Raw genomic sequence first — 27,391 nt, 5'->3', positions numbered from 1 at the left:
TGAAGTACAGAGGTGAACTGCAAAGCAAAGGGTTCTATGGATGTAAAAGAAGACACAAGTTGTTAGGAAAGATTTCTCTTTTGACAACTTTCCCGCCATTGTTCTATGGACTCCAAAACCTTTTGCTATTGAACAAGTTCTGATTTTTTACAGGGATTTGAAGCCTTCAGCTCATGTTATGGGGAAACTGATCAGTCCTTCAGACTATCTGTACTGGAAAACTCATGTTTCCCTTTTGACTTTTACACTTTTGTAACTTGTTAACATTGCACATCGAATCATACAATGTAGTGCGATGGAGATACTTTTGTATCCCCTTAGTCTTTAACACTTATTTGGTTACTTTCATATGTGCTTAAAGACAAGCTGGTGGCAGCAATTCTATTTTTACCATGTTTGTGTTATTTCTAGTGTGCGCATCCGCGTTTACCGCGTATGGCCACTAAACGTGGCTAGAGCCCTAAAACAGCCACACAACGAGATTTGCAGTAATTTGGCCATATTGTTGTTTGGCCTTCTTACTGCTTTGCACATCAGGAAATGCCATACTTTTGCGGGCTAGTGATGCCTTTGTGTGTGCATGGCTCAGGAAGTGGGAAGGACTGTCTGGTCCCATTCCAGAAGTCAGAGTCTACGTGAGGGGCATGAGTAAAACCAACAGTTGTCCCCAATTGGACAACTAGTGGCTGTTTGAATGGAGCAGATCCTTACCACTGGTGGGCTTGGAGTTGCTTCCAGGTTGCATTTTGGATAAGGAGAGGACTCCTGCAACCATTTCCTCAGATCGGCGTTGGAGCCAAGAATCCTGTCTAGAAGAATAGCCGACTGAAGAAGACTCCTGAAGAGGTCCAGCATCCCTTCCTGCATCTGGCCCGGTGAAGCCAGAGGCGTTGCTAGGGAGGGGGGGTTAAGGTAGCTATAGGCCCTGGTCTTTTGGTTGTAGCCCCAGGACAGAATCTCAGGAGCTACAACCAAAAGGCTAGCTAGCCCCAGTCCCAACAGTTCCCACATTAGTGTAGCCCCGGGTCTTTTCCAGTCCTAGCAACACCCCTAGGTGAAGCCCTGCTAGACTACCTGATCTGCAAAGGCCCTGTGCAGTGCTTCAACCTCTGCACTAGTGGGACCAATCAGTCTCAATGTGTTCGAGGATCCATCCACCCGGAGCCTTCAGAAGTGTCCCTGGACCACTCAGTGGACTGGCCAGCTCACCAGTGGGCCACCTCACTAGAACCGTTGCCCTTCTGCAGTTGCAGCTGGAACTTTAGTGGCCGCCAGAGTGTGATGCAAGTCACATTCCTGTCAAATTTCAGCCTCCCAGCTTCAAGGGATCCTACTCTGGAAAGTCTTCAAACTGTGACGGGAAGGACGCCTACCATTGTGTGTGCTGGCCGTCGTTGGAACTCAACTTCCCCCGTCCTGTGAAGTGTCCTGAAAAGATCTGCATTGGTGCCTTCTGCATTTCTCCATCGCCATCGTGGAAAACAAACCTGCAGAGACCACCCAGTTGGCCCATCCAGTCATAATCGGGGAGGATGAGAGGGGGGGGGGGTTTAGGAGTAAACGCAAACCATATGCATCACCCGGTCCTCCATAGGATTACATTGAGAACAAGTTTCTTTGTATTCCTCCATTCCACTGCTTTTTGGTCGTCACACCTGAGCAGTGTAACCTGAAAGATAACACATTTTTGCTTACCAGTAACTTGGTTGAATCTCTTCTCGAACAATCACCTACACAAGTAATTTACCTGCTATCGATTCATTCTGGGGTGAAGCATTTTATCTCCTGTGACATTTGGGCACAAGGCCCCATTCTTTTTGCATATTGGGCTGAAGTTAGGGAATATCACTTGTGACTTGGTTCTATCTTCATGGCATCACTTCACTTACCTCCTTTAAGGATTTAAATTATTGAATGCATTTCATTTAAGAACCAGATTAACAAGCATCAGAAATAGTATTTAGTACATTGCTGTCTAAATTGAATTGGTGTGTGCTTCACTTTGCGGACTCACCGTGGACCCCTGACCCCATTCACACACTCCTGAGGATAGCCTTGTCTGCTCTCCATTGCTGCCTTGATCGTTTCTTGGCTAACCTCTCAGTGTTTCCCCGTTCACTATAACTAGGGTGACCTTCTAAAATCAGTCCAACAGGCCATATTCTAGAAATCCATCTTAATACATGGAAATTCTGGATCAAGCACGTCTGATACATGCCCTGCAGAAATGGAGGTCCAGAACAAAGCATATTCTTATCAGAGATGGACAAGATGGTGCATGCCACATAACGTACAGCAACCAGAACCACACCAGGAACAGAATTCAAAACTTCTATTGGAGAACAGAAAATGTTTATGGTTTTTAACCCATTACCTCCGTAGTGCCAAGGACGAGATAGCTCGTCCATTTTAGCACCTTGTTTTGTATGATCCCTGCAAAGCATGGCATGCTGCTCAAAGACAGCCTGCCAATTTGAATTATTTTCTTTGTTTACTAAACTTGCCTTGGCGCAGAGGGACACATAGGTGTGCCAATCTGGCCCAGGGTGCCCAAACCTTACTGCCCCACCCACTGGAAGGCCTGTCCCACTTTTTGGGGGCCCTCTCCCCCCCTACCCCAAATGGAGGGGGGGGGGGTAGTGCCTCACGCAGCTGTTTGTAGGAGGCCCAGGGAGGCCTGCATGAAGTGCCCCCGCCACCTGTTTGGGGTGAGGGAGAGGGCCACCAAAAATTGGGGGACAGGCCCCCTAGTGGGTGGGGCAGTAAGGTTTGGGCACCCTATGGCCAGATCGGCACACCAATGTGCCCCTCTGCGTCAAGGGGAGATGGGTTACCAAAAGGAAAAAAGTGAAAATGGTAGACCGCATTTTAGGGGGGCTGTGGGGCACACCAAACCGACGGGGAATTTTCCAATGGGAAGTGGTGGTGACCCCCTCAGCCCCCACCCAAAATGGAGTGGGGGCCATGTCATGCAGCCCTCCCTGGGGGCAGATATCTGCTCCTAGGAAAGGACACCTGAGCCCAAGGAGGAGTGCAGGACAGGCCCCGCCATATCTGCCCCCAGGGAGGGCGACATGAGATGTGCTGCCCTTCCGATTGGGGTGGGGTCGAGAGGTGCACCCCCCATTACATTTGAACATTTTCTGGCGGTTTAGGGTGCCCCTCAGCCCCCCCCTAAAGTGCAGCCTGACATTTTCAAATGTTTTCTTAGTTTACCAAACTTCCCTTGGCGCAGATGGGCACATTGGTGTGCCAATCTGCCCCCAGGGTGCCCAAACCTTACTGCCCCACCCACTGGGGGGGCCTGTCCCACAATTTTTGGTGGCCCTCTCCCCGACACCCAAAATATGTGGCAGGGGTACCTCATGCAGGCCTCTCTGGGGGCAGATATCTGCCTGTAGGAAGGGGCAAATGGGTTTTCAGTGGGGGGGGGGGGGTGAGGTTCAGTAAACCACCAGGAATGGCTTGCAGGGGGGGGGGCATGCTTGAAAATTATTGATTTGTTTTTGCTGGTGTGACCATAGCTAACATGTTTTTTGTTTACAGCTTTTTCTACGCGAGCAGCTGCAACGTTATGGGAGTACTGTTTTTTATTATACTATGGTTAGGGCCCACTGTCAGTGGGGTGGGTGAGACTGGATTGTTGGTGTGGGTGGGAATGGGCTGTCTGGGAAGCTATGTTGGTGGGCTGGGACACAATTGCAGGGGCAGGCCACAAATTTCCCCCCATGCCAGCAAAACCTTGGTGTTTCCCTGGGGGTGGATCCCTCCCATGTGGGTTACCCGTCTGCAAGCCCAAGCTCCACCTCTGGCTGTGCTACGTTACAGATGTCACCTCCAGGGAGGAATGGGGATCCTGCTGGGGCTCCCTGGAGCTGCTGCTGTGCTTAGGGGATGGTACACCGACATGCTACATGGATGTCCAAGGCCAGGAATATCACCTCCAACCGTCCTGGAGTTGCGGCTGGGCTGTATTACAGCTTTTCCCTTCGGAAGGTATTGGCACACTGCCGGGACTCCCTGGTGGGGAGAAGCTGTAACGCAGGGCAGCCAGGGCTCCAGCAAAGTCGGCAGAAATATGCCTGGCCTTGGGCACCCTTCTCCCATGTGGGTCTTTGCCGGGGGTTCTGGGTAATACATTCTGGGGCAATTTGCGCAAGACGGGTGTCCTCTTTTGAGAAATGCATGGGGTTCCCTGTTTTCCTTGCTGGCTTCGACACCCTGGGCCCAAATCTGTAGGTTGCCCACATGAACAAAATGGGTAGTGGCGAAAGGCTTGGGGTTACCAGTGGGTTACCCTTTTCCTTTTGTGCCCCCGGTAGATGCACCCACACATGTGAGGTACCCTTCTCATCGGGACACGTGTCGGGGTTTGTTGCTAATAAAAACTGGGGCAATTTGCGGAAGGCAGACATCTGTAGATTTCCACGGGTGTCTTTTGGGAAATGCATGGGTGCCCCGTTTTCCTTGCTGGCTTCGACACCCTAGGCCTAAATCTGTAGGTTGCCCACATGAACAAAATGTGCTGTGCCAAAAGGCTTGGGGTTACCAGTGGGTTACCGTTTTCCTTTTGCGCCCCAGGTAGGTGCATCCACACGTGAGGTACTGTTTGCATCGGGACACCTGTGGGAACGCGGGACGGTAGGCCATGTGTTGGTGGTGTGTTTCGGTGGGCGAGACGAGTGAACTGTACGGTAAATGCGGTTTTTTGCCACATTTCGGACTTGGCACCCAGGTAGGTGCACCAACACATGTGAGGTACCGTTTTCATCGGGACATGTGTATTGTGTCGGGAAGGTATGACATTTGTTGTGTTTGTGTGGTATTCATAACGTTTTGACCCATTTGTCGGTGCCCTTTCTCACACAACCCTTTCATTTCCCAAATGTGCCCTACTTTTAGTTGCTGCTTTAGGCACCATACACTTTCGTAACCTGCAAAAGTCACCTACCCTTGAAAAGGTTTTCTACTTTTCAGAAATGTATGCCTTTCTATCCTCCAATTCAGCTTTCCTACCCTTTTCTTCCATTCTGTCCAATTGGCAAAAATGGACAAAATCGCCTACCTCTCACAAAATGGTTGATAACTACATCAAAATAAAAAAAATTCAACCTGTTCTTGAAAGACAGGAAATTGGGGAATTCAGCACAGCAAACCATTTGTTCCTAGCTCTTACAAGAAAAAACCACAGGCTTCTTTGTACATCATTATATTGGCAATTTTTGAAAAAAAACATTTTTGCCCTTTTTGGTTATTTTCTCTCACCCCCCTACAGCAACCTAGGATTCCTGGGTGGCGTTACGATCGCCTGTGGGGAAAAAAAGGGGCAAAATTTGGCAGAGATATCTCATGTAACAAAAAAGTTAGAAGGCATTGATGGCGACATACCGAAATCACCAAAAAAGGCTGTGGCACTGGGGGGAAAACCCCATGGCACTTAAAGGGTTAAAATAAATGAAAAATAATAGCAGCCATTTAAACCTTTTTGCAGTCCTTTACGTAATCAATATCCAAGAGTGACGACCCCCACCCCTGCAGGCATATGTTGTGTCATACATAAAAGTGATTGATGCCGAGCTAAGACAGAACTTCCAGTGGCCCCATGGACAGGTTAAAAAGTACCAAAATACAATTGAAACCCTGGGGAACCTGGTAAGGCATGGGAGCACAGGAATACTCAACACTACAACCTCTCATGGTGCAAGCAGGCAGTAAGAACAGAGGAAAAACAGTCACATTCAGTATGTGCTTGCATGATGAGGAGTACCCCCAGTTTAATTTGTGTTACAAGCCACAGACCCTACAACACTAAAAGGCAGTAAACTTCAGCAAATAGCACACAGTAGCCATCTATCACCTGCAAGGCTGTATCCCTGTAGTACACCAAACAGAAAAACCAGATTGTCAAGAAGCTAGGTGACCGATCACAAATGTGTGTCATGCTCGACAGCTACATTTTCTTTCTAAATATTTCACACAAAGGAAAAACTGCATGAAGTTTACAGTAACCAGGCCATTAAGCATTAGGTTATGTATTTGTATTTTATTTATTTATATTGCGCACCTAACCCCTAGAGGGGTAGCAAGACGCAGAGGTAACAAGAGGATTGCAAAGCTTGGTTACATGCAAAGAATGAAGTCCAGCCGTGGTTACAGTGCTTGACGCGTCAAAGAGAATAAATGCACGCCGATGAGGCATGGGTTACAGAAATATACAATATAAGCAATACTATATACAATAAATCAGTTGTCTCATGAAAAGATATCTACACTGGGCAATTGACAGCCTAAATGTACATATATACAATCATAGTGGTGGAGCATCAGGGCAACAAATGTTATAAAGCATTTGTGTCTAAATTGCAGCAATCACCACTGTAGTGATAACATCACTATTCACTGTTTGAGAACAAGTTACTCTTACCTTTCGATGGGATGGTTCGACGACGTATTCCATATCTATGACAGTAATCACCACAGCTGTGCTGCTTGGGAAAATCTTTTGGCATCTGCGTCCTGTGTCGATGACGTCGATACACTGTCCTCAAGGGCCTCCGTCGAGCCGACGTCACCGGATGTTATAAGTAGAACGCACGATGCCTGTAGCCTCAGTTGGGAGTTTTTTCCCAAAACGCGTGGCACCAATCTTCTGCCAGTAGGACCACAAAGCCTTGCGGAAACGTAAGCTGCAATCGCACAAGAAATTCTGTAGCGGGGAAGGCAGGGAGGAAGCGATATGGAATAAGTCGTCGGACCATCCCATCGAAAGAATGTTACCAGGTAAGAGAGTAACTTGTTCTTCGAGGGGATTGGGTCCTCCGACGTATTCCACATCTATGACAGACTCCCAAAGCAGTACCAACGTAAGGAGGTGGGAAAAGAATTTAGAATATACAAAATTTAGAATGCCCAATCAAATTGCAGAGTAAAGGCCAGATCCTGCCCATGGATAGAATCTAGGGAGTAGTGGCGTACAAAAGTATGGACCGAAGGCCAAGTGGCTGCTTTACAGAAGTTACAAATAGGAACACCCCTCTGCAGGGCAATAGAGGCAGTCATACCCCTAGTCGAATGGGCCTGTAAGCCTATTGGAGGGTCCTTACCCGCCAGGCAGTAACATTCAGAAAATGCCAAGATAATCCATCTAGACCAAGTCTGCTTAGTCACAGCTTGTCCCAAACGCCTTCCAGCGTAACCAATAAAGAGCTGATCGTCCACTCTGACCCGGGACATGCGTGAAATGTAGAAACTTAAAGCTCTCCTAGGATCTAACCTATGGAGCCTCTCCTCGTCCTTACCAGGATGCGGAGGAGGATGAAATGCCTGAAGAATGACTTTCTGGCTCAAATTAAAATCCAACACCACTTTTGGAAGAAAAGAAGGACGAACTCCAAGGACAACCCTGCCCTTATGAAACACAGTGAAGGGTGGCTTAACAGACCGTGCCTATAACTCCCTCACTCTGCGAGCGGAAGTGACCGCAACTAAAAACACAGTTTTCAGGGTTAACAGTCTCAAAGAACAAGAATGTAAAGGCTCAAATGGAGCACCCATTAGAAACTTGAGAACAAGGTTCAAATTCCACCCGGGCACCTGGAAAGGTGACAGAGGTAACACATTAGTGAGCTCTTTCAGAAACTGAGAAATTAAAGGGATTTTAAAATAAGAACACTCCTCAGACGAGCGCATAAATGTGGACAGCGCCGCCAGGTAACCTTTAATGGTACCCACTTGAAGGTCCCTGTGGGCCAAAGAAAGCAAAAAAGACAGAACCATGGGAATCTCACATGAAAAAGGATCCACATTCTTAACCCTGCACCAGTCGCAGAACTTTCTCCAACGGCAACGGTACAGGGACTTTGTTGCCGGCTGTCTGGCTGAAAGCAACACCTCCATCACGACCTCAAGGAGGTCCCAATCCTTATACCTCAACCTTTCAGAAGCCAAGCGTAAAGGTTGAGGGATATGACCTCTGGATGGAGAACCTGACCCCCCCCTCCCGTGAGAGCAGATCGTCTCGGTAGGGAAGACGACGTGGAGGGCAAATGGACAAGTCGCGAAGGTCCGGGTACCACGTCCTCCGGGCCCATGCCGGAGCGATGAGTATCATCCGGGAACCTCTGCAGCGCTTGCGGGATGACGGGGACTGGAGGAAACGCGTACAGCAGTGGGAAGGACCACTCCACCACAAACGTGTCTCCCAAGGCTCCTCTTGGAGGAAATTCCCACTAGCAGAACCTTTCACACTTCCTATTGACACTAGAGGCGAAGAGATCCACTTGAGGGGTCCCTCAAAGGGCGAAGAACTCCAGGAGAATCTCCTGAGCCAACTCCCACTCGTGAGAGATCGCGCTCTGCCTGCTCAGAGCGTCCGCCGTCTCGCTTTCGTCTCCGGCCAGATGAACTGCCGAGATCAAAATTTCCTGCTGGATGGCTCAGAACCAGAGCTGCATCGCCTCCCTGCACAGAGGAAGTGACCCTGCCCCCCCCTTTTTGTTGAGGTAGTGCATGGCCACTGTGTTGTCCGTCAGAATCAGGACATTCTTTTCTCGCACAGTCGGCAGAAAAGCCTTCAGGGCAAGCCTGAAGGCCCTCAGCTCCAACAGATTGATATGGAGTCTGGACGCTGACTGTCAACTCGTTGGCATGAGCTCCCCATCCCGTGAGGGACACATCCGTCAAGATCGTCACCTCCAGTCAGAGAAGTCAAAACGGAGCCCCCCTCATCAGATTGCCTTCGACGGCCCACCACAGAAGATCCTGGGCGACCAAGGGCAGCCCCTGAACGGGGTCCGACATCCTGCCGGAAGACTGTGACCACTGGAGCTTGAGAGCCCATTGCAAAGATCTCATCCGCAACCTGGCCTCTGGCATCAGAAGAATGCAGGATGCCATGAGGCCGAGCAACCTCAAGAACTCGAACGCTGGGAGAGACTGGGCATGTTGAAACTTGTGCACCATCTGCGGAATATGGTGAGCCCTCACCTGGGGAGAAAAACACTGCCCCAGGGACGTGTCGAGCACTGCTCTGATGTACTGGAGCCGCTGAGTTGGCGTCAAGTGAGACTTCTTTAAGTTGAGGGAGAAGCCCAGCTTGTGAAGGGAGTGGCAGGTGACTGACAGATGATCCAGGACTTGCTCGGGAGAGTGCGTTCTGATCGACCAATCGTCCAGGTAGGGGTAGACGTGAATCCCCCTTTCCTGAGTAACGCTGCCACCACCACCATGAGCTTGGTGAAAACCCTCGGGGCAGAGGTCAATCTGAACGGCAGGACCTGAAATTGAAAGTGCGAGTCGCCAACCGCAAACCTAAGGTACTTCTTGTGCTTGGGATGGATCGGCACAAGAAAATAAGCATCCTTGAGGTCGAGAGACACCAACCAGTCCTGAAGTTGAAGGGCCTGGAGGACTCGAGAAAGAGTAACCATCTTTGACTTGTCCTTCCCGAGGAGCTTGTTCAAACCACGCAAGTCCATGATGGGTCTCAATCCTCTGTCTTACTTCGAAAATCAAAAAATAAGGGGAATACCATCCCTTGTTCCTCTCCGCTACAAGCCCCAGTTCTATGGCGCCTTTCTCCAGCGGGGATTGAATTTCCTGCGCAAGGAGCGGATCCTGACTCTTCAAAGAGATTCCCTGGTGGATTGTCGTGAGGCCTCTGCAGGAAAGGAAGACAGTAGCCGTGGGCTATGATCTCCAGAACCCACACATCTGAAGTAATGGCACGCCATTCTACAAGATGCTGCGCCAGCCTTCCCCCAACCAGAGAAGCATGGGCCTCATGACTGAGCTGAAGCGGCTGCGGCAGTGCCTGAGGGCAAAGAGGCAACTGCTTACGCAGCCTTGGCACCTTGAGTACCTTGTTTTCCACCTCTGGCACTCCTACGGTTGCCCCTTTGACTAGCAGCTCCTCTCGATTTACTAAAGGACGAGTAATATCGAAAGGCACATCCCCTCCATTGCTGTCCCCTAGGACGAAAAGGCGGAGGTTGGCGAACTGCAGCACCCAACGACTTTGCTGCAGCTTTGGAGGTCTGCAACCTCATAAGACTCTCGTCAGCCTTGCTGCCAAAAAGAAGGTCACAATCAAAGGGCATGTTGAGGAGCCGGGCTTGCACATCATTAGCAAAACCCGACTTCCGCAACCATGCAAACCTGTGTATAACGGTGCTCGCCGCCACGAAACAGCTGACGCAATCAACCATGTCCAGACCCGACTGAATGGATTCACACATTGCATCTTTGCCATCCAGCACGATAGCAAGGAAACCATCCCGTTCCTCCCCTTCGGGAATATGATCAGCCGCTAGGGAAATACAGTTCCACAGAGTCTGCGTGAAATGAGACAAGGCACCAACGGAGTTGGCAGCCTGAAGCGCCATACCCACCAGAAGAAAATACCTTCTTCGCCCAGCCGCCAAAACGTTTGTCTTCCGCATCAGGAGGGATGGTAGGGTAGGGTACGACGCCTGCTTTGCTGGGGCCGTTGCCGCCTGCACCACCAAACTCTCCGGAGTAGGGTGCGTGGTCAAGTAGCAGGGGTCGCCACTGGCTGGGCAATATTTCCTCGGCAAGGACTTGCTCACTGCCGGGAGACTCTTGGGAGCAGTCCAAGCCACAGCCACCCTTCTCTGCAAGGCCATATGGAATGGCAGCACCGGGTAAGTTGGAGGACCTTGGTCCAGGATATCAGTCAGGTCATCCTGCTGAAAATCCACAGTGGGAGCAGACCACCCCAGGTAGTCCGTGACCCTCGACATGAGGCGCCGGTATGAGGATTTGGCATGCGTGCCAGGCTCCGGCCTACCAAACTCCACCTCCGGAGAGGTATCCAGACCACTGGCGTCGTGCAGCGACTGACGCAGGTCCTCAAGTTGACCATGACCAGAAACAATGTCATCAGGAACCCCTGCAGGAACCTCACCTTCCCTCAGACCCCTCATCCACCTCAGAAATATAATCCAGAGGCTGGAAGGAGGTTACAGAAAAAGGCACAAAGACATGTTTAGCCTTGGCCAGCGCGTTTCTGGGGGGTGCCACTGTGCCACGGTGTACCTCCAACAAGGCCGCCTCGAAAGGTGTCGACGGAACCGGCGTGGAGCGCGGCGCCAACAGCTTTGACGGCATCGACACAGGCCTCGAGGGCTGAACCCCGAGCGTGTCTCTCGACAGCATGGGCGCCGATGGCGTCGACGACTTCCTCGGAGGCGGGGCCTCGAGAGAATGCGTCGACAACCTCGGCGGCGTCGATGTCTTCCTCGAAGACTTCACAGGTTCTCGTGGACTCGAGGGCGTCAAGGACCGGGACCTGGAGCGGGCATGTCTAGAGCGACCATCCTTGTCCGACCGGGACCTCGAAGACGCCCGGTGGTCGCGATGACTGCTCGAGCCCAAAGGCGTATGAGCGGTGTCACTAGCACGGCCACGACCGGCGTCCTCGGAAGGCGCATACGGACCGCAGCCCTGCGATTGAAAAATTGCCAACATCTCCTTTTGGAAGGAATACCATTCCTCAGGAGTGGAATGCTTGTTGGGACAAGCAACCTGCCGACGGGCGGAGTGCTCGGAAGAGGAGGGGGAAGGCGACCTGTGACAGCGCTTCCTGGAGTGCCTCAAAGAGGCAGAGGAAGGGCGGGCCCGACTCCCAGACCGAGAACCCCCGGACTCACGACGACGATGCAGAGTGTCGCCCCTCGAATCGTCCATCGAAAGACCAGTGGAACGCGACTTCCAGGGCTTGGCCACCTTACCGACCGACAGCAGCTTCTTACGCTCCTGCAAGGCCTTCAAAGTGAATGATTGGCAGTCAACACAGTCGTCTTTATCATGGTCCTCCTCGAGGCACCAGAGGCAAGCGTTGTGCGTATCCGTCAGCGACATCTTGGACCCACACACCTGACACTTCTTAAACCCAGACCGCGTGGTAGAAGACAGACGGCATACGATAGCAATGAAGAAACAGATTCAAAGAACCGAAAGAACAGGATTCAGTAGAATCGAGGTGCAGCGAGATCTCTGAAGCGAACACATTTGCGGAAAAAACGGAACTGAGGCTACGGGCGTCGTGCGTCCTACATATAACATCCGGTGACGTCGGCTCGACAGAGGCCCTCGAGGACAGCATACTGACGTCATCGACAGAGGACGCAGAAAGATTTTCCGAAGCAGCATAGCTGTGGTGATTACTATCATAGATATGGAATACGTCGGAGGACCAAATCCCCTCGAAAATGGCATTTTAAACATCATTTTAAGGTATAAAGACAAAAATGATACTTCTTAGATACCTCAGATGGATTAGATTTAATCGGGTTGGCAGGATTTCACTTGTAGGGCTCCATTGAGCAGATCAAAATCAAACCATTCTACAACAGGTCTGCCTACCAAAGACCTATGGTGTGGAGAGCCAGTGAAAGTCGAATATAGAATCAATAATTGCAAGAAAGAATAATCTTTGAGGACAGTGCCATTCGGCCAGATTATCAAACTAAAAATACATCAATTACATCAATTACTCTATGAACTAGGGAGAATACTCAGATGTGCCAATTCCTCTCTACCTGAGAGACCACTTGCAACTTGGCTGCATTTTAAGACTAATTGTTTAACCTGGAGAGAGTGAGACCCTTTTTTTCCCCACTCGCTCATGTATTTGAAGTGTGATTTGAACTCTGCGTTTCTTTTGGTTGTGGAGTCTGACAAACTCCACAGGGATCACCTTTTACATTGTGTCACAAAGCACCTTCAGTGCAGTGACAGGGAAGTCTTCCAGATTTCTCCAAGGTTTAAATACCTTCTATTGGATAAACTACTGTTTCCAAGAGCAGTGAAGTAAATTGACTTTACTTCCATTGTAACTTTCTAGACCCAGCACACACCATCTTACAATAGGGTGCTGGAGGGGTTACTTAGTATCCCCTTTGTCTAGCTTCTCACTTAACTTGTTTATGTTACCCCTTCCTCGATGAATGGCTGATGGCAGTGGTTTACTCTTAACTACCGTGGGGTGCCTTTACCGAGGGCTACGTTTGTAGCTGCACTAAAGCATCCAAGGGTGCCATTTTTGTCAAAATGGCCCGGTCTTCTTTTTTCCCCCTTTTCTTTGTGGAAAGGTCCTGCTTGAGATTTACCCTGCGTGCCAAACCAGGTTTGGTTCCTTTGCTCATTTTGCCTTTGGCGGGATTCACAAGTAAAGCCTGTCTCTGGCTCCAGGGTGTCTGGCAGGGGCAGGAAGCGAGGAAGGTGCCCGAAACTCCCAGTGCTTAGTCTCCTAGGAGAGAGGAATGCACTCTTAGGGGATTGGCCGGCTGGCTGTCCGGCAAGGACAGCCACCCTGCTGGGTGAATGAAAGCTAGGCTGGAATGAATGGGAGAAATCTGAAAAAACCAAGGCTTTTTTGGCTTGGAAGGCAGAGTCGACCACTGGACGAAGGAATTCGAAGAACTTCTTGGAAGAGACGCCTGCTGCAACTCCTGGACCGTTGGTTTGCCTGGTGAAGCCCTGCTGCTGTGCTGAATTTCCGAATTTGTATGGAACCCTTGAGTTGGTGGGACCAATCAACTCCAAAATAAGCCACCTGGACATCCTCACGGAGCCGGTTGAAATTCCACTGCAGTTGCTGCTGGACCCGAATAGCCAGGGATAGGAACACCAGTTCTTGTGTGTTGCTTTTAAGTTGGCCAAGATCTCCTGGAAAACCCTCCAGACTCCCAGAAAGCAGGACTGACCGAGCCTGAGCCACCTCAGAGTGCTGGACCCCAGATGCAAGGAAAGCCCATCTCGACAGCCAAGAGCACGCAGTGTTGATATTTGCTTAGACGTGAGGAGCTGAAACCGCAAAGTGCCACTGAATAGAAGCGGTGTCCAGTCAATTGGTCGACAGCAAACTGGTCGACACCATTTGGTCGAATGCCAAATGGTCGATTTTTATATATATATATATATATATATATATATATATATATATATATATATATATATATATATATATATATATGTGTCTTTTGTGGGTTTTCGTGTGGGGGAAAAAAAAAAGAAAAAAAAGGGGGTTGGGGGGACCCCCCCAAAAAAAAACAAAAAAAGGGTAAAAAAAAAAAACAAAAATTCGACCATTTGGCATTCGACCAAATGGTGTCGACCAGTTGTCCTGTCGACCAAATGTTTTCGACCAATTGACTGGTAACCAATAGAAGCTGGTCCTTTTCTGTTGCTGATCATCCTGTTGCAGTGCAGGAGTCCTCCAGACGTCCTCCCTCTTGTCCCCACGACAGAGGCCCATAAACACAGGATCTGCAGAGCTGCACAGGAACAGAAGCCAGCCAAAGCCCTTTTCGTCTAACCAAAGGTACTGCACAGTATAAGAGAATTTACCGCTTGTTGTGTACCCGCACTTGTTCTCTGCTGAGACCTGTCTTAGTTGCTCTGTAGAGTTGCTAACAGCATCTTTACTTCACAAGCTTGTGGCCCTACTTTGACTTTTCAACAAAGACTTCTAAAATATTGTGCAAGACTTTTACCTACATCTGAAAAGTGCTTCAGCTCACCTAGACTTTTGCCAAATTGACTTTGGGCTAGCTTGGCTCCCTGAATGCCTCTTCCTACCTCTGACATTGTGTTTAGTCTTCCTTCCAGGAAGGGGTTAATAAACTTTCAATTGGCGGTTTTCAAAAGTACTTACCTGCTTCAGAATGTTTGTGAGACCTCTTGTTTTGTTCTAATTAACCTTTTGCTTTGACCTTCTCTTAAGTCTGATCCTAAATGCCAACAGTAGTATATTAATGTCCACAGTGTCCTAGTTACTAAAGTCAGCTGATGTCCACAGTGTCCTAGTTACTAAAGTCAGCTGAGGATGTAGGAAGGGTCTTTGTGCCATCCCAAAAGGGTACTCACTGTATTAAGTGTATATTTTGGAGTGTATTTGCGTGTTACTATTATATTGCCCCTTCTGAAGAAGGCTTACTCAAACTGACCGTTACATAAATTATTAATTGTTTAATCAAGAAACCTTGTAAGAATTTATTTGAATACTTGTCACTGTGAATCTCTGTAACTCCCCTACAGCTCACATTGACCCCTATTCAGATAAGCCTGGCTATTCAGCCACACTACCAACCTGTGTAGTATGGACTTATACCAAAAGGTTGGGTTCTGAAACTTCATGGGCATCCTGGTGGATCGCCAGGGACACAAATCGAGTCTGAAAAGTCCCCTCAACAGAGTGCTGGTCCTTCGTAATGACGAGAACTCAACCACAATATTCCGTTTTCTTCTGTGCTCCTTGAAAAGGTGCCAAATCCGCAGAACCACATTCAGCCGCGAGGGAAACCTTGCCTAGAGCCTTCTTCATTGATCCCTGCTGCAAAGTCCCTTCTGAGGTCTTGTTTTCAGTCACCACGCCAAGGAATCCACTGACTGGGTATTTGACTGCAGACCCTGAAGTCCTCCTGCTGCAAAATCTTCTCCAATGCTGAGGTACTATGTTGGCTTGGGTATATACTTACCTTAAGTCTCTTGTGATTTCTGTGTAGCTGTGGGGTGTTTTCTGTGATTGAAAGGTCTCTCGTCCAGTGCACCCAGTCCCACAGCTAGAATCCTGCTGGAGTGTCTTCTGCAAAGCCCCTGGACCCTCTTCTAACCCTAGAAGTAAAGTACACACCCGTTTGCCCAGTTTTCCTAAGGAACTCTGACTTTTGCTACTAAAGAACATATTCTGACACTGCTTTTGCCCCCCCCCCTTCTGCCATTGAGAACACTCATGCTCCAAGAACCAGGGAAAGACTTTTGAAAGGATTGGGCCTTTTGAAAAGAAAATAAGTGTTTAAAAGTTACTTAAAAAGAGTTGTTTGGTAACTGTAACTAAGAGTGAACAGTTACAAAAGTTCTTACATATCTTGAATGTGTGATGCACTATTCTCAAATGTATGGTTAACATCTTTTCTTCCTTAGAAACGGTTTTGCCATTCTAATAGAAAGTAGATGTGAAGGTATTTTACTCTCCTGCGATTAGGTTGTGCCTCTTCCCAAAAGTAAAGTGTTGGCTTCACCAGATTATTCCTGCAGGGTAATTGTATGAGTGTCCTCCAACCGGGTCTTGCTTCCCGTGACTTGTTGCTAGCCTGTCCAGAATATGTCTGTATTAGGTTGTTGCGAATATAGAATAACTTGGAGTCATTCAGTAATGTATAACATTGGGTTTGAATTTCCCCTTCATTGTGAAGTTAAATAAAGTATGTGGGTTTTACTTACCTTGAGTTAGCTATGCGCCATCCAAAAATAAGTTACCAGAGTTACTGCTCATCTCAATCTGTGTTTCACTGATCTCAAAAGCACCTGTAATTGTATATTACATCCTTAGGTTTTACTCACTTAGTATAACTGTGTTCTCACAAAAGTAGTTATAGGTTTTTACTGTACCTAGAATAAGTGTTCCACTATTCACCAGAAGTATATTGTCCCATTGACTGATTATGTGATTTGTACCAAGAGTCACTGCACAACTGGTTGGGTCTACAGCCCTTGCATTACTGAATGTAATTGTGAAAGTAACCATTGGTTTCTTCTCCAAGAATAGGTGTGACCTATACTGAATGTGTATGAAAAGGTTTTGAATTCCCTAGAACTACTGTCAGGGCTTCCCAATAGGGTTTATACTTTGGTCTGTGTACCTTCAAGTATAATGTTGTGTTTTTATAATTGTGATTTCATATAATGTGTTAGTGCTTACTTAACCCTAGAATTATCTGGGCCTAGCTGTATTAAAATAAATCCTTTATTTTTACAATACGAAGTGTTTCTTCAGACCATTTGTATTACAATTTCATTTCTACTGATTCTACAGCCCTCTCTACCTCCTAAAATAAGCCTGACTCCTCTACTGTGCACTCAGTTGGTACAGTCTTATACTAAGAGTGGAGTCTTGTACTGCCTCAGTTGAATGTTTTTACTAAGCCCTTTTTCAGAGAAACTGTCCTAACAGGGCCAGGATTAGAGCAGGCCATGTCTCTTGGATAGCCCACACCCCACAACACCCAAACATAAGTGGGCTAGTTCAATGGAGTGGTACGCATCACGTGTCATCCTTAAGGTGCTTGTATGGGTCACAACCAGGCCCGCTCCTCCCTCTACAGAAACAACCATAGGACCCTGAGCAGCGATGTCAAAGAAGGGTGTCCGGATCACACAACATTCACCTAACAGTCTGGTCAGCTGCTTCATTGTGAACTGTTTGCAGTGCACCGCTGCTGCAGCAGCCTCGTTGTCAGGTGAATGTCCAAGCCACCTCTATTTATTTGATATAATCAAAAATATTTATTTCCGGGAAGTTCTCACTTTAAGAGAAGCTTTTAGTTTCCAGGCAATCAATACACCACTCCACAAGGGGTGTGCAGAGCACAACAGTTGAAGCACAGGACTTCCACAATACAGGATCTTTAGAGCATGAACTATCTTTCACACCAGCTTCCTTGTGAATTGTGGCCACCTTCACCTTTCCATTGCATTTATTTCATATGTAATTCAGTAACAGAAAGTAACATAAAATTTTTTTTTCAAATAGGAAAATTATTGAGTTACCTCCATAGCATCCTGGTCATTCTCCATGAGTTCTCCTTTTTTCTTCTCTGCATCAGCAAGTTGCTTTTTGGTTGTTACAACAGTCACAACTTTTGTTACATTTGGTCCAGATTTCTAGAACAAGAAAAATAACTAAGTAAACATTTTTAACAGTATAAAAAGACAATTTATCCCCACTTCCATTTCCTGTTCCATCCCTCATCCCACCCCCCTCCCCTGATTGGTCAGCAAGACCTAACCTTGCCTGGGGCCTACAGCCCGGCACTGCTCCCAGCTTGCCTCTTTTCATCCCGGCGAAGCAGGCGAGTGCAGCACATACACGACCCTCCTGGGCCTTGTTTTTCCTGCTTTTGTTATTTTTGTTTGAGCCCCCAGTCCCGTTCAAGGCCCTCGATCCCCCTGCGAACCTATCCCCACTTCCTTTTCCCGTCACACCCCTCCTACTGCCTTCAGCTTGCCCCCCTCCCCTGATTGGCTCAATAGTTGGTCTTAACTGACCTTCCCAGGGCATCCCTCTGCCCGTGCAGCCCCTGCGGCTAAGAGTCCCAGGCAAAGGGCAGCACCTACAAAGGCAGCTCCAGATTGCGTCTGCAGCTGTCAGCAGGGGAAGCCAGTGGCCAGCCGTCAACCAGCAGCTACTACCAAGGTAGTTGTGGCCTGGATGGGGAGTAAAGCAATCATTGTACTCCGAAGTCCTGCCACTCTACCTATCCTCTGAACAGGCCTGCATCGCACATTGTTCATTTTGCAATCATTCACACCTAGAAAGCGCCCACTGAGATAGTACTGTGAATTATTTGCCTGGTTCGCACGCTTGAAGAAGAACAAGTTACTTTCTTACCTGGTAACGTTCTTTCGATGGGATGGTCCGACGACGTATTCCATATCTATGATATGTAATCACCAGAGCTGTGCTGCTTCGGAAACTTTTTTCGGCGTCTGCGTCCGACGTCGATGCGCCGTCGTCGAGGACCTCCTCCGACGTCCGACGTCATCCGATGTGATAAGTAGGACGCACGACGCCCGTAGCCTCAGTTGTAGTTTTTTCCCCCAGAACGTGTGACATTAGTCAACTGCCAGTCAGACACAAAGCCTTGCGGAACGTGAGCTGCAATCGAAGAAAGAAATTCTGCAGCAGGGAAGGCAGGGAGGGAGCGATATGGAATACGTCGTCGGACCATCCCATCGAAAGAACGTTACCAGGTAAGAAAGTAACTTGTTCTTCGAGGGGATTGGGTCCTCCGACGTATTCCACATCTATGACAGACTCCCAAAGCAGTACCAGAGCAAGGAGGAGGGAAAGAATTTAGAATCAAAATTTAGAATTGCCAATCAAATAGCAGAGCAAAGGACCGCCTTGCCAAAGGCCAGATCCTGTCCTCGGGTGGAATCGAGGGAATAGTGACGTACAAATGTATGTACTGAAGCCCAGGTGGCTGCATCACAGATATTGCAAATAGGAACACCCCTCTGCAGGGCAGTAGATGCAGCCATACCCCTGGTAGAATGGGCCCGCAAGCCAGCCGGTGGGTCCTTAACCGCCAAGCGGTAACACTCCGAGATGGCCAAAATAATCCAGCGGGACAAAGTCTGTTTCGTCACAGCTTGCCCCAAACGCTTTCCAGCGTAACAAATAAAGAGTTGATCATCCACTCTGACCCGGGACATGCGTGAAACATAAAAACTTAAAGCTCTCCTCGGATCAAGCGTATGGAGCCTCTCCTCTTCCTTACCAGGATGCAGAGGAGGATAGAATGCCGGAAGAACAACCTTCTGGGCCAAATGAAATTCTGTCACTACCCTTGGAAGAAAAGAAGGACGAACTCTAAGGACAACCCTGTCTTTGTGAAATACAGTGAAGGGTGGTTTAACTGAAAGTGCCTGTAACTCACTCACTCAGCGAGCGGAAGTAACCGCAACTAAAAACACAGTTTTCAGAGTTAACGGCCTCAACGGGCAAGAATATAAAGGCTCAAACGGAGCACCCATAAGAAACTTAAGAACAAGGTTTAAATCCCAACCGGGCACCAGGAAAGGTGACGGAGGGAACACATTAGTGAGCCCTTTCAGAAAATGTGAAATTAAAGGGATTTTAAAGTAAGAACACTCTTCAGACAAGCGCTTAAAGATGGACAGCGCCGCCAGGTAACCTTTAATGGTACCCACTTGCAAGCCCCTGTGGGCCAAAGAAAGTAAAAAGGACAGAACCATGGGGATGTCACATGCAAAAGGATCCACATTCTGAACTCTGCACCAGTCGCAGAACTTACGCCAACGGTACAGAGACTTTGTTGCAGGCCTTCGGGCCGAAAGCAACACCTACATCACGTCTTCAGGGAGGTCCCAATCCTTATACCTCATCCTTTCAGAAGCCAAGCGTGAAGGTTGAGGGATCTGACCTCTGGATGGAGAACCTGATCCCCCTCCGGTGAGAGCAGATCGTCTCGGTAGGGAAGATGATGTGGGGGGCAGATGGACAAGTCGAGAAGGTCCGGGTACCACGTCCTCCGAGCCCACGCCGGAGCTATGAGGATCATCCGGGAACCGAACTTCTGTAACCTCCGCAGCACTTGTGGGATGACGGGGACTGGAGGAAACGCGTACAGCAGCGGGAATGACCACTCCACCACGAACGCATCTCCTAAGGATCCTTTTTGGAGGAAATTCCCACGAGCAAAACCTTTCGCACTTCCGATTGACACTGGAGGCGAAGAGATCCACTTGAGGGGTCCCCCAAAGGGCGAAGATCTCCAGGAGAATCTCTCGAGCCAACTCCCACTCGTGAGAGATCGTGCTCTGCCTGCTCAGAGCGTCCGCCGTCACGTTTTCGTCTCCGGCCAGATGAACTGCCGAGATCGAAACTTCCTGCTGGATGGCCCAGAACTCGAGCTGCATCGCCTCCCTGCACAGAGGAAGTGACCCTGCCCCCCCCCCTTTTTGTTGAGGTAGTGCATGGCCACTGTTGTCGGTCAGGATCAGGACATTCTTTCCTCGCACAGTCGGCAGAAAAGCCTTCAGGGCTAGCCTGACGGCCCTCAGCTCCAACAGATTGATATGGAGTCTGGACTCCGACGGAGACCAATGACCGCTGACCGCTGACCGTCAGCCCGTTGGCATGAGCTCCCCATCCCGTGAGGGATACATCCGTCACGATCGTCACCTCCGGCCAGGGAAGCCAAAATGGAGCCCCCTTCATCAAGTTGCCTTCGACGGCCCACCACAGAAGGTCCCGGGCGACCGAGGGCGGCACCTGAACCGGGTCCGACATCCTGCCAGAGGACTGCGACCGTTGCATCTTGAGTGCCCACAGCAAAGATCTCATCCGCAGGCGAGCCTCTGGCACCAGAAGAATGCAGGATGCCATGAGGCCGAGCAACCTCAAGAACTCGAACGCTGGGAGCGTCTGGGCATGTTGAAACTTGTGCACCATCTGCTGAATGTGAAGAGCCCTCACCTGGGGAGGAAAACACTGCCCCAGGTAAGTGTTGAGCACTGCTCCGATGTACTGGAGCCGCTGTGTTGGCGTCAAATGGGACTTCTTTAAATTCAGGGAGAAGCCCAGCCTGTGAAGGAAGTGGCAGGTGACGGACAGATGATCCAGGACTTGCTCGGGAGAGCTCCCCCTGATCAACCAATCGTCCAGGTAGGGGTAGACGTGAATCCCCCCCTTGCCTGAGATGTGCTGCAACCACCACCATGAGCTTGGTGAAAACCCTCGGGCGGAGGTCAATCCGAACGGCAGGACCCGAAACTGAAAGTGCGAGTCGCCAACCGCGAACCTCAGGTACTTCTTGTGCTTGGGATGGATCGGCACATGGAAGTAAGCATCCTTGAGGTCGAGAGACACCAACCAGTCCTGAAGCTGAAGGGCCTGGAGGACTTGAGAGAGAGTAACCATCTTGAACTTGTCCTTCCTTAGGAGTTTGTTCAAACCGCGCAAGTCCATGATGGGTCTCAATCCCCCGTCTTTCTTCGAAATCAAAAAATAAGGGGAATACCATCCCTTGTTCCAATCCGCTACAGGCACCAGTTCTATGGCGCCTTTCTCCAGCAGGGCTTGAATTTCCTGCGCAAAGAGCGGATCCGGACTCTGCAAAGAGGTTACCCGGTGGATTGTCGCGAGGCCTGTGCCGAAAGGGAAGACAGTAGCCGTGGGTTATGATCTCCAGAACCCACACATCTGAAGTAATGGCACGCCACTCTACAAGATGCTGCGCCAGCCTTCCCCCAACCGGCGAATCCTGGGGCATGGCCTCATGACTGAGTAGTAGCGGCTGCGGCGTTACCTGAGGGCAAAGAGGCAACTGCCCGAGCTGCCTTGGCACCACGGGTACCCTGTCGTCCACCTCTGGTACCCCTGCGTTGGCCTCTTTGACTACCAGCTCCTCTCGCTTTACTGAAGGACGAGTAATAGCGAAAGGAACCACCCCCTCCATTGCTGTCCCCTAGGACGAAAAGGCGGAGGTTGGCAAAGTGCAGCGCCCAACGACTTTGCTGCAGCTTTTGAGGTCTGCAACCTCTCAAAGCTCTCGTCAGCCTTGCTGCCAAAAAGGTGTTCACCGTGAAAGGGCATGTTGAGGAGCCGGGACTGCACATCAGGAGCAAACCCCGACTTCCGCCACCACGCAAACCTGCGTATCACGGTGCTCGCCGCCATGGACCTGCTGACGCATTCAGCCAAGTCCAAACCCGACTGAACGGACTCACACATGGCATCCTTACCATCCTGGACCATAGCAAGGAAACCATCCCGTTCGTTCCCTTCGGGAATATGTTCAGCCGCTAACGCAACACAGTTCCACAGAGTGTGTGAAACGAGACAAGGCACAAATGGAGTTGGCCGCCTGAAGCGCCATACCACCAGAAGAAAACACTTTCTTCGCCCAGCCATCAAAACGTTTGTCGTCCCTATCAGGAGGGATGGTAGGGTACGACGCCTGATTTGCCGGGGCCGCCTGCACCACCAAACTCTCCGGAGTGGGGTGCCTGGTCAAGTAGCAGGGGTCGCTACTGGCTGGACGGTATTTTCGCAACAAGGACCTGCCCACCGCCGGGAGACTCTCCGGAGCAGTCCAAGCCGCCGCCACCCTTCTCTGTAAAGCCATATGGAACGGCAGTACCGGGTCAGTTGGGGGACCAACATCAAGGATGTCTGTGAGATCATCCTGCACAAACTCCCCTGGGGGAGCAGACCATCCCAAGTACTCAGAAACCCTAGCCATAAGGCGTCGGTACGAGGAATCGGCATGAGAGCCAGGCTCAGGCCTACAGAACTCCACCTCCGGAGAGGTGTCCAGTCCACTGGCATCATGCAGTGACTGCCTCAAATCGTCAAACTGACTATGGCCCGAGACAATTTCATCTGGAACCTGACTAGGAACCAGGCCATCAGAATCCTCATCCGCCTCTGAAATATATTCCAGGTGGCGAAAAGAAGGCACCCGAGAGTGCTTGCTCTTAACCAGAGCCTTCCTAGGGGGTTCCCCCGTGCCACGGGGTACCTCCGACACCCCGGCCTCGAAAGGCGTTGAGGGCGTCGAGTGAATCAGCGCCGGCATCGAGAGAACAGGCATCGGCGCCGAGAGGATCGGCGTCGACGTCAGATGCAGCGCCACCAGCATCGGAGGCGTCGACGCAGTCCTCGAAGCCGGAGCTCCGAGCGTGTCCTTCGACAACATGAGCGTCAACGGCTTCGACAACTTCCTCGGAAGCGGAGCCTCGAGAAAGCCTGTCGACGCCCTCGACGCCTCAGACATCGATGTCGTCTTCAAAGACATCACAGGTGCACACGGTCTCGAACGCGTCGAGGACCAGGACCTGGAACTGGTACGTCGAGAACGATTTCCCTTGTCCGAACGGGACCTCTCCCGTGACTCGTGCCGACCACTCTTGCGAGCGGTGTCTCTCGACCTCTCAGGACCGACCCCACTCGGGGGCGCGGACGGCTTAGTACCCTGCGACTCAAGATCGCCAGCATTTTCTTCCCGAAGGAAGCCCATTCCTCCGGCGTCGCACGGCTGGTGGGGTAAGCGACGTGCCAGGCAGAGTCCTCCGAAGAGGACCTGGAAGACTACCGGTGTCGGCGCTTCCGAGAATGCCTCGAAGAGGCTGAGGAGTGGCGAGACCGACTCCTAGAAGGAGATCCACGAGACTTCCGACGATGACGCGGAGAGTCACTTCTCGAATCATCCGTCGAAAGCTCCGCAGACTTCGACTTCCTGGGCTTGGACACCCGACCTACCGACAACTTCTTACGTTCACGTAAGGCTTTGGACGTGAGCGACTGGCAGTTGATACAGTCATCCGTGTTGTGGGCCTCCCCGAGGCACCAGAGGCAGGCGTCGTGCGAGTCTGTCTCCGACATCTTGGACCCACACTTCTTGAAGCCCGGACGCGTGGTCGAAGACTAAGTAGAAGACATCTTCACACGAAGGATTTTCACAAAAACTAACAGTTTCGAAGAACCGAGAAGAACAGAACTCCAAAAAGTCGGGGCGTTAACCGAGATTCACGAAGCAACACGTTCGCGGAAAAAACAGAACTGAGGCTACGGGCGTCATGCGTCCTACTTATCACATCGGATGACGTCGGACCAGGTCCTCGACGACGACGCATCGACGCAGGCGCCGAAAAAAGTTTCCGAAGCAGCACAGCTGTGGTGATTACATGTCATAGATATGGAATACGTCGGAGGACCCAATCCCCTCAAATTGTTAATACTGCATTGTGTCCCATCTATAGAGTGCCACTACAGAATTGCTCCCTTTGCTAGGCCCTTTCTCCCTCTATCCAGGTGTCCCAAGTCTAGGCACTGATATTATATCTGGGGTGATTGTATATTACTTGCTACTGCATTTGCTGTTGTCGCTGTGTTGGCTCTCTCCTTCGATCCATGTACCCAGAGTGTAGGCGCTGCTGTTACATCTAGGGTTATTACGTTCTCTGTTACTACATCTACTAGTGTCCCCATGCCTTTCTCCCGTATCCAGGCGTCCCGAGTCTAGGCACTGTTGTTGCATCTAGGGATGCTAAGTCTGTTACTGCAATTACTTTTGTCCCCATGCTAGGCCCCCTCCCTCTATCCAGGTGTCCAAAGCCAAGGCGCTGCCGCTTAGTAGTGGATTATTACATTCTCTTTAACTACATTTACTGTTATCCCTGTGTTAGGCCTTCCTCCCTCTGTCCAGGTGTCCTAAATCTAGGCGCTGCTATAGCATCTAGAGTTTCTGCATTGTACTGTTGCCCCATATTTGACCCTCTCCCACTGCCTGGTGTCCAGAATCTAGTCGCAGCTTCTGCATCTAGGGTCACTGCATCTACTGTTATAAGTACACCAATCTCTAGGTGCTGGTCTTTAACCTCTGCCCTGGATGGAGATCCCACTTCAACAAAGACCACCTCTCCGACCCGTCCTCATTCCTGGCCTCCCAGCACCATACCCCCACCCCCATAACTCACCCCTCCTGGCGCATAACTCACGCTCTAGCACCCAACTTCATGAACCCCCCCCTTTATCCTGCATCTGGTCGCAACTCACGACCCCTGCCAATGAACAGTAATATACCCGGAAACCACTCGCCCACCCTCCTACCATCATCCCTCCTCCAACTCTAAGATTAGAGGAGCACACTGGCGCACCAAACACCAGTCTCCTCAAACGCTCATCCCACACTCCTCAACCCACCCAAACACACCAACATCCACCTTCCCTCTAGCATCTATTGAGAACAACCTCACACTCCCAGTACATACACCCCACCCAATATCAAACTCACAAGCCAGAGGAGCTCTCTTGCACTCCAAACATTGAGTGTCCCCCTCCACTACCAAGCCATTCTAGTGCCCACTGAGGAACTCCCTACCTTCTCAACCTACCTCCCATGCCAACCTCTCCCTCCCCCTCAGTCCCTACTGAACCCCTGCCCACAGACCCTCTCCTTCATATCCCTTCCCTTCTCTGAAAGTAGCTCGTCACGCTTTTGCTAGAACGGTAACTTCATCGTCTTCCACCTCTGCCCCTCCCACCCGCTCACAGTCCTATGGCACCAAAACCCACAAAATTCAGAGAGTGACTGGTCTTCTCCTTCGACCCTAATACCTCACTACTTCTCCTTCGGTCCAAACTCCTACCCCTAACCTCACACCCTCCCCTCCCCCCTCTCCTCCCCTTTGCTCTTGACTGCTCACCCAGCACACCTAAACTCCCCAGCGCCCTCCACTCGTACCAAAACCAACCCGCCTAAACTACCACACCTCAAGAGATCCACTCACCACCCTCCCAATCCCCCCCTGATGGCCCTCATCGTCTCACATACCCATCACTACCCGCCTTCTCTTCCCGTCCCCCCCCCATCGACGTAACGCTCTCACCCGACACTCTACTCAGACATCCAGTCCCTCCCTTTTACCCACCCTCAGCCAATCTCAACCAACCAGAATGATCCTACCACATCTGTCGCCTCATTGGGCACCCATGTCCATCGATCACTCCCTGTGATGAATGTCACGAAAACCACCTCCCCTCACGAAGTCACATGCATCCTTTTCAATGCCCGCTCTGTAGCAAGAACAGACCGCATCTTTGAACTCCTATCCTCTGGCAATCCCTACCTCATTTTAATCACAGAAACCTGGTTCTCTGACGATTTGGCCCCTGTCGCGCACAAGATTTCAGAATTTGTGAAACCTACTTGTACCTCTGCCCAATCCCCTCCCACACAATCCCTTTGCGACCCCCGCCCGCTACATTTCAGCAACACTGCACTTGACAGAAGCCACTTCTAAAAAAGGCAACCCTTGACAGCGTTCACCACTAAGAATTACAGGCCAATCTCCAACACAAGATTTCTTGCGAAACTCATTGACCGGACTGCATAACCCCAGCTCAACTGCTTTGTAGAATCCAACAAACTCTGCGACCCTGCACAATGAGGCTTGAGACCGTGACATGGAACAGAAACCACTCTGATCTCGATCTGGGATGATCTTGTACACCGATACCTGCTACAGTATGAAACCTAGTCCCGTTGGTATAAGACTCTCGAATCTAGACCTGGACAAATAAGCAATCTCGCAACCTACGGTACGTATATCTCACACCACTGGTTGGACACAGGCTCCAGGCACGGCCAAGCACTCATGCACGATAGACTATGGCTACGGCTAAGCACATCCTGACTAGTTTCACACATGCCATCCAGACTGAAACACCCAACATACCTCAACACCTCTGCCACTAGCATTCAGCAACCACAACCCGAAAGGAACCCGGTATAGCTGGCCTCACATGGACTCCCTCAAAAATAGCAATCTATCTCTAACCCTCAACAGGACCCACCAATATGACCGACCTCTCTTGGGTTGCTTAGCTGAGCCTTGCCAGCCACCCAAGTCTTAGAAGGGAAACATGCACACATGCATTTCCTAAGCTAAACTCCCTAGAACTTCCAACCACATCGACTACGGTCACCAAGGGCGCTCCAACCAAGGAAAATGCATTGAGGTCACATAGGTGGGGAAAGAGCGCTATATAAATAACCAAATACAATACAATAAACTTGAATTGTGAACAGTTAGGAAATAGACTGCCTAAATCCCTCTTGGACAGTATGACATGCATTACTTACCGTAATAGCATTTCTGATGATTGTATCTGCTTAGATTCACATGCTGTGCATATAGTCCGACATCTAGTGGTAACCGTGGAGTATTGCATCTTGTCTTTAAAGAATCGAAAGGGGACGTCAACATGAGCATGCCTGTAACACTATCCTTAACGTGACATGTAGTGTACCCAAAATCCCTCACGTGTCGAGGTCCC

The 27,391-nt window shown here is 50.1% G+C and overlaps 1 protein-coding gene across 3 annotated transcripts in view; it reads right to left on the bottom strand.

The window, feature by feature from the left end:
• Nucleotides 1-27,391, bottom strand: part of DDX46 (DEAD-box helicase 46) — a 1,330,317-nt gene that overhangs the window by 943,597 nt on the left and 359,329 nt on the right. For all 3 annotated transcript variants that reach the window (XM_069652574.1, XM_069652572.1, XM_069652573.1), the window contains exon 7: nucleotides 17,572-17,685. In XM_069652574.1, the coding sequence (XP_069508675.1) occupies nucleotides 17,572-17,685 (114 nt within the window). The remainder of the gene's footprint in view (nucleotides 1-17,571; nucleotides 17,686-27,391) is intronic.

This window comes from Ambystoma mexicanum, chromosome 3p, assembly GCF_040938575.1.
Source record: "Ambystoma mexicanum isolate Mex_15411 chromosome 3p, UKY_AmexF1_1, whole genome shotgun sequence".
In the NCBI taxonomy this organism is placed as follows: domain Eukaryota; kingdom Metazoa; phylum Chordata; class Amphibia; order Caudata; family Ambystomatidae; genus Ambystoma; species Ambystoma mexicanum.
This window is presented reverse-complemented; position numbering and strand designations above follow the sequence as displayed.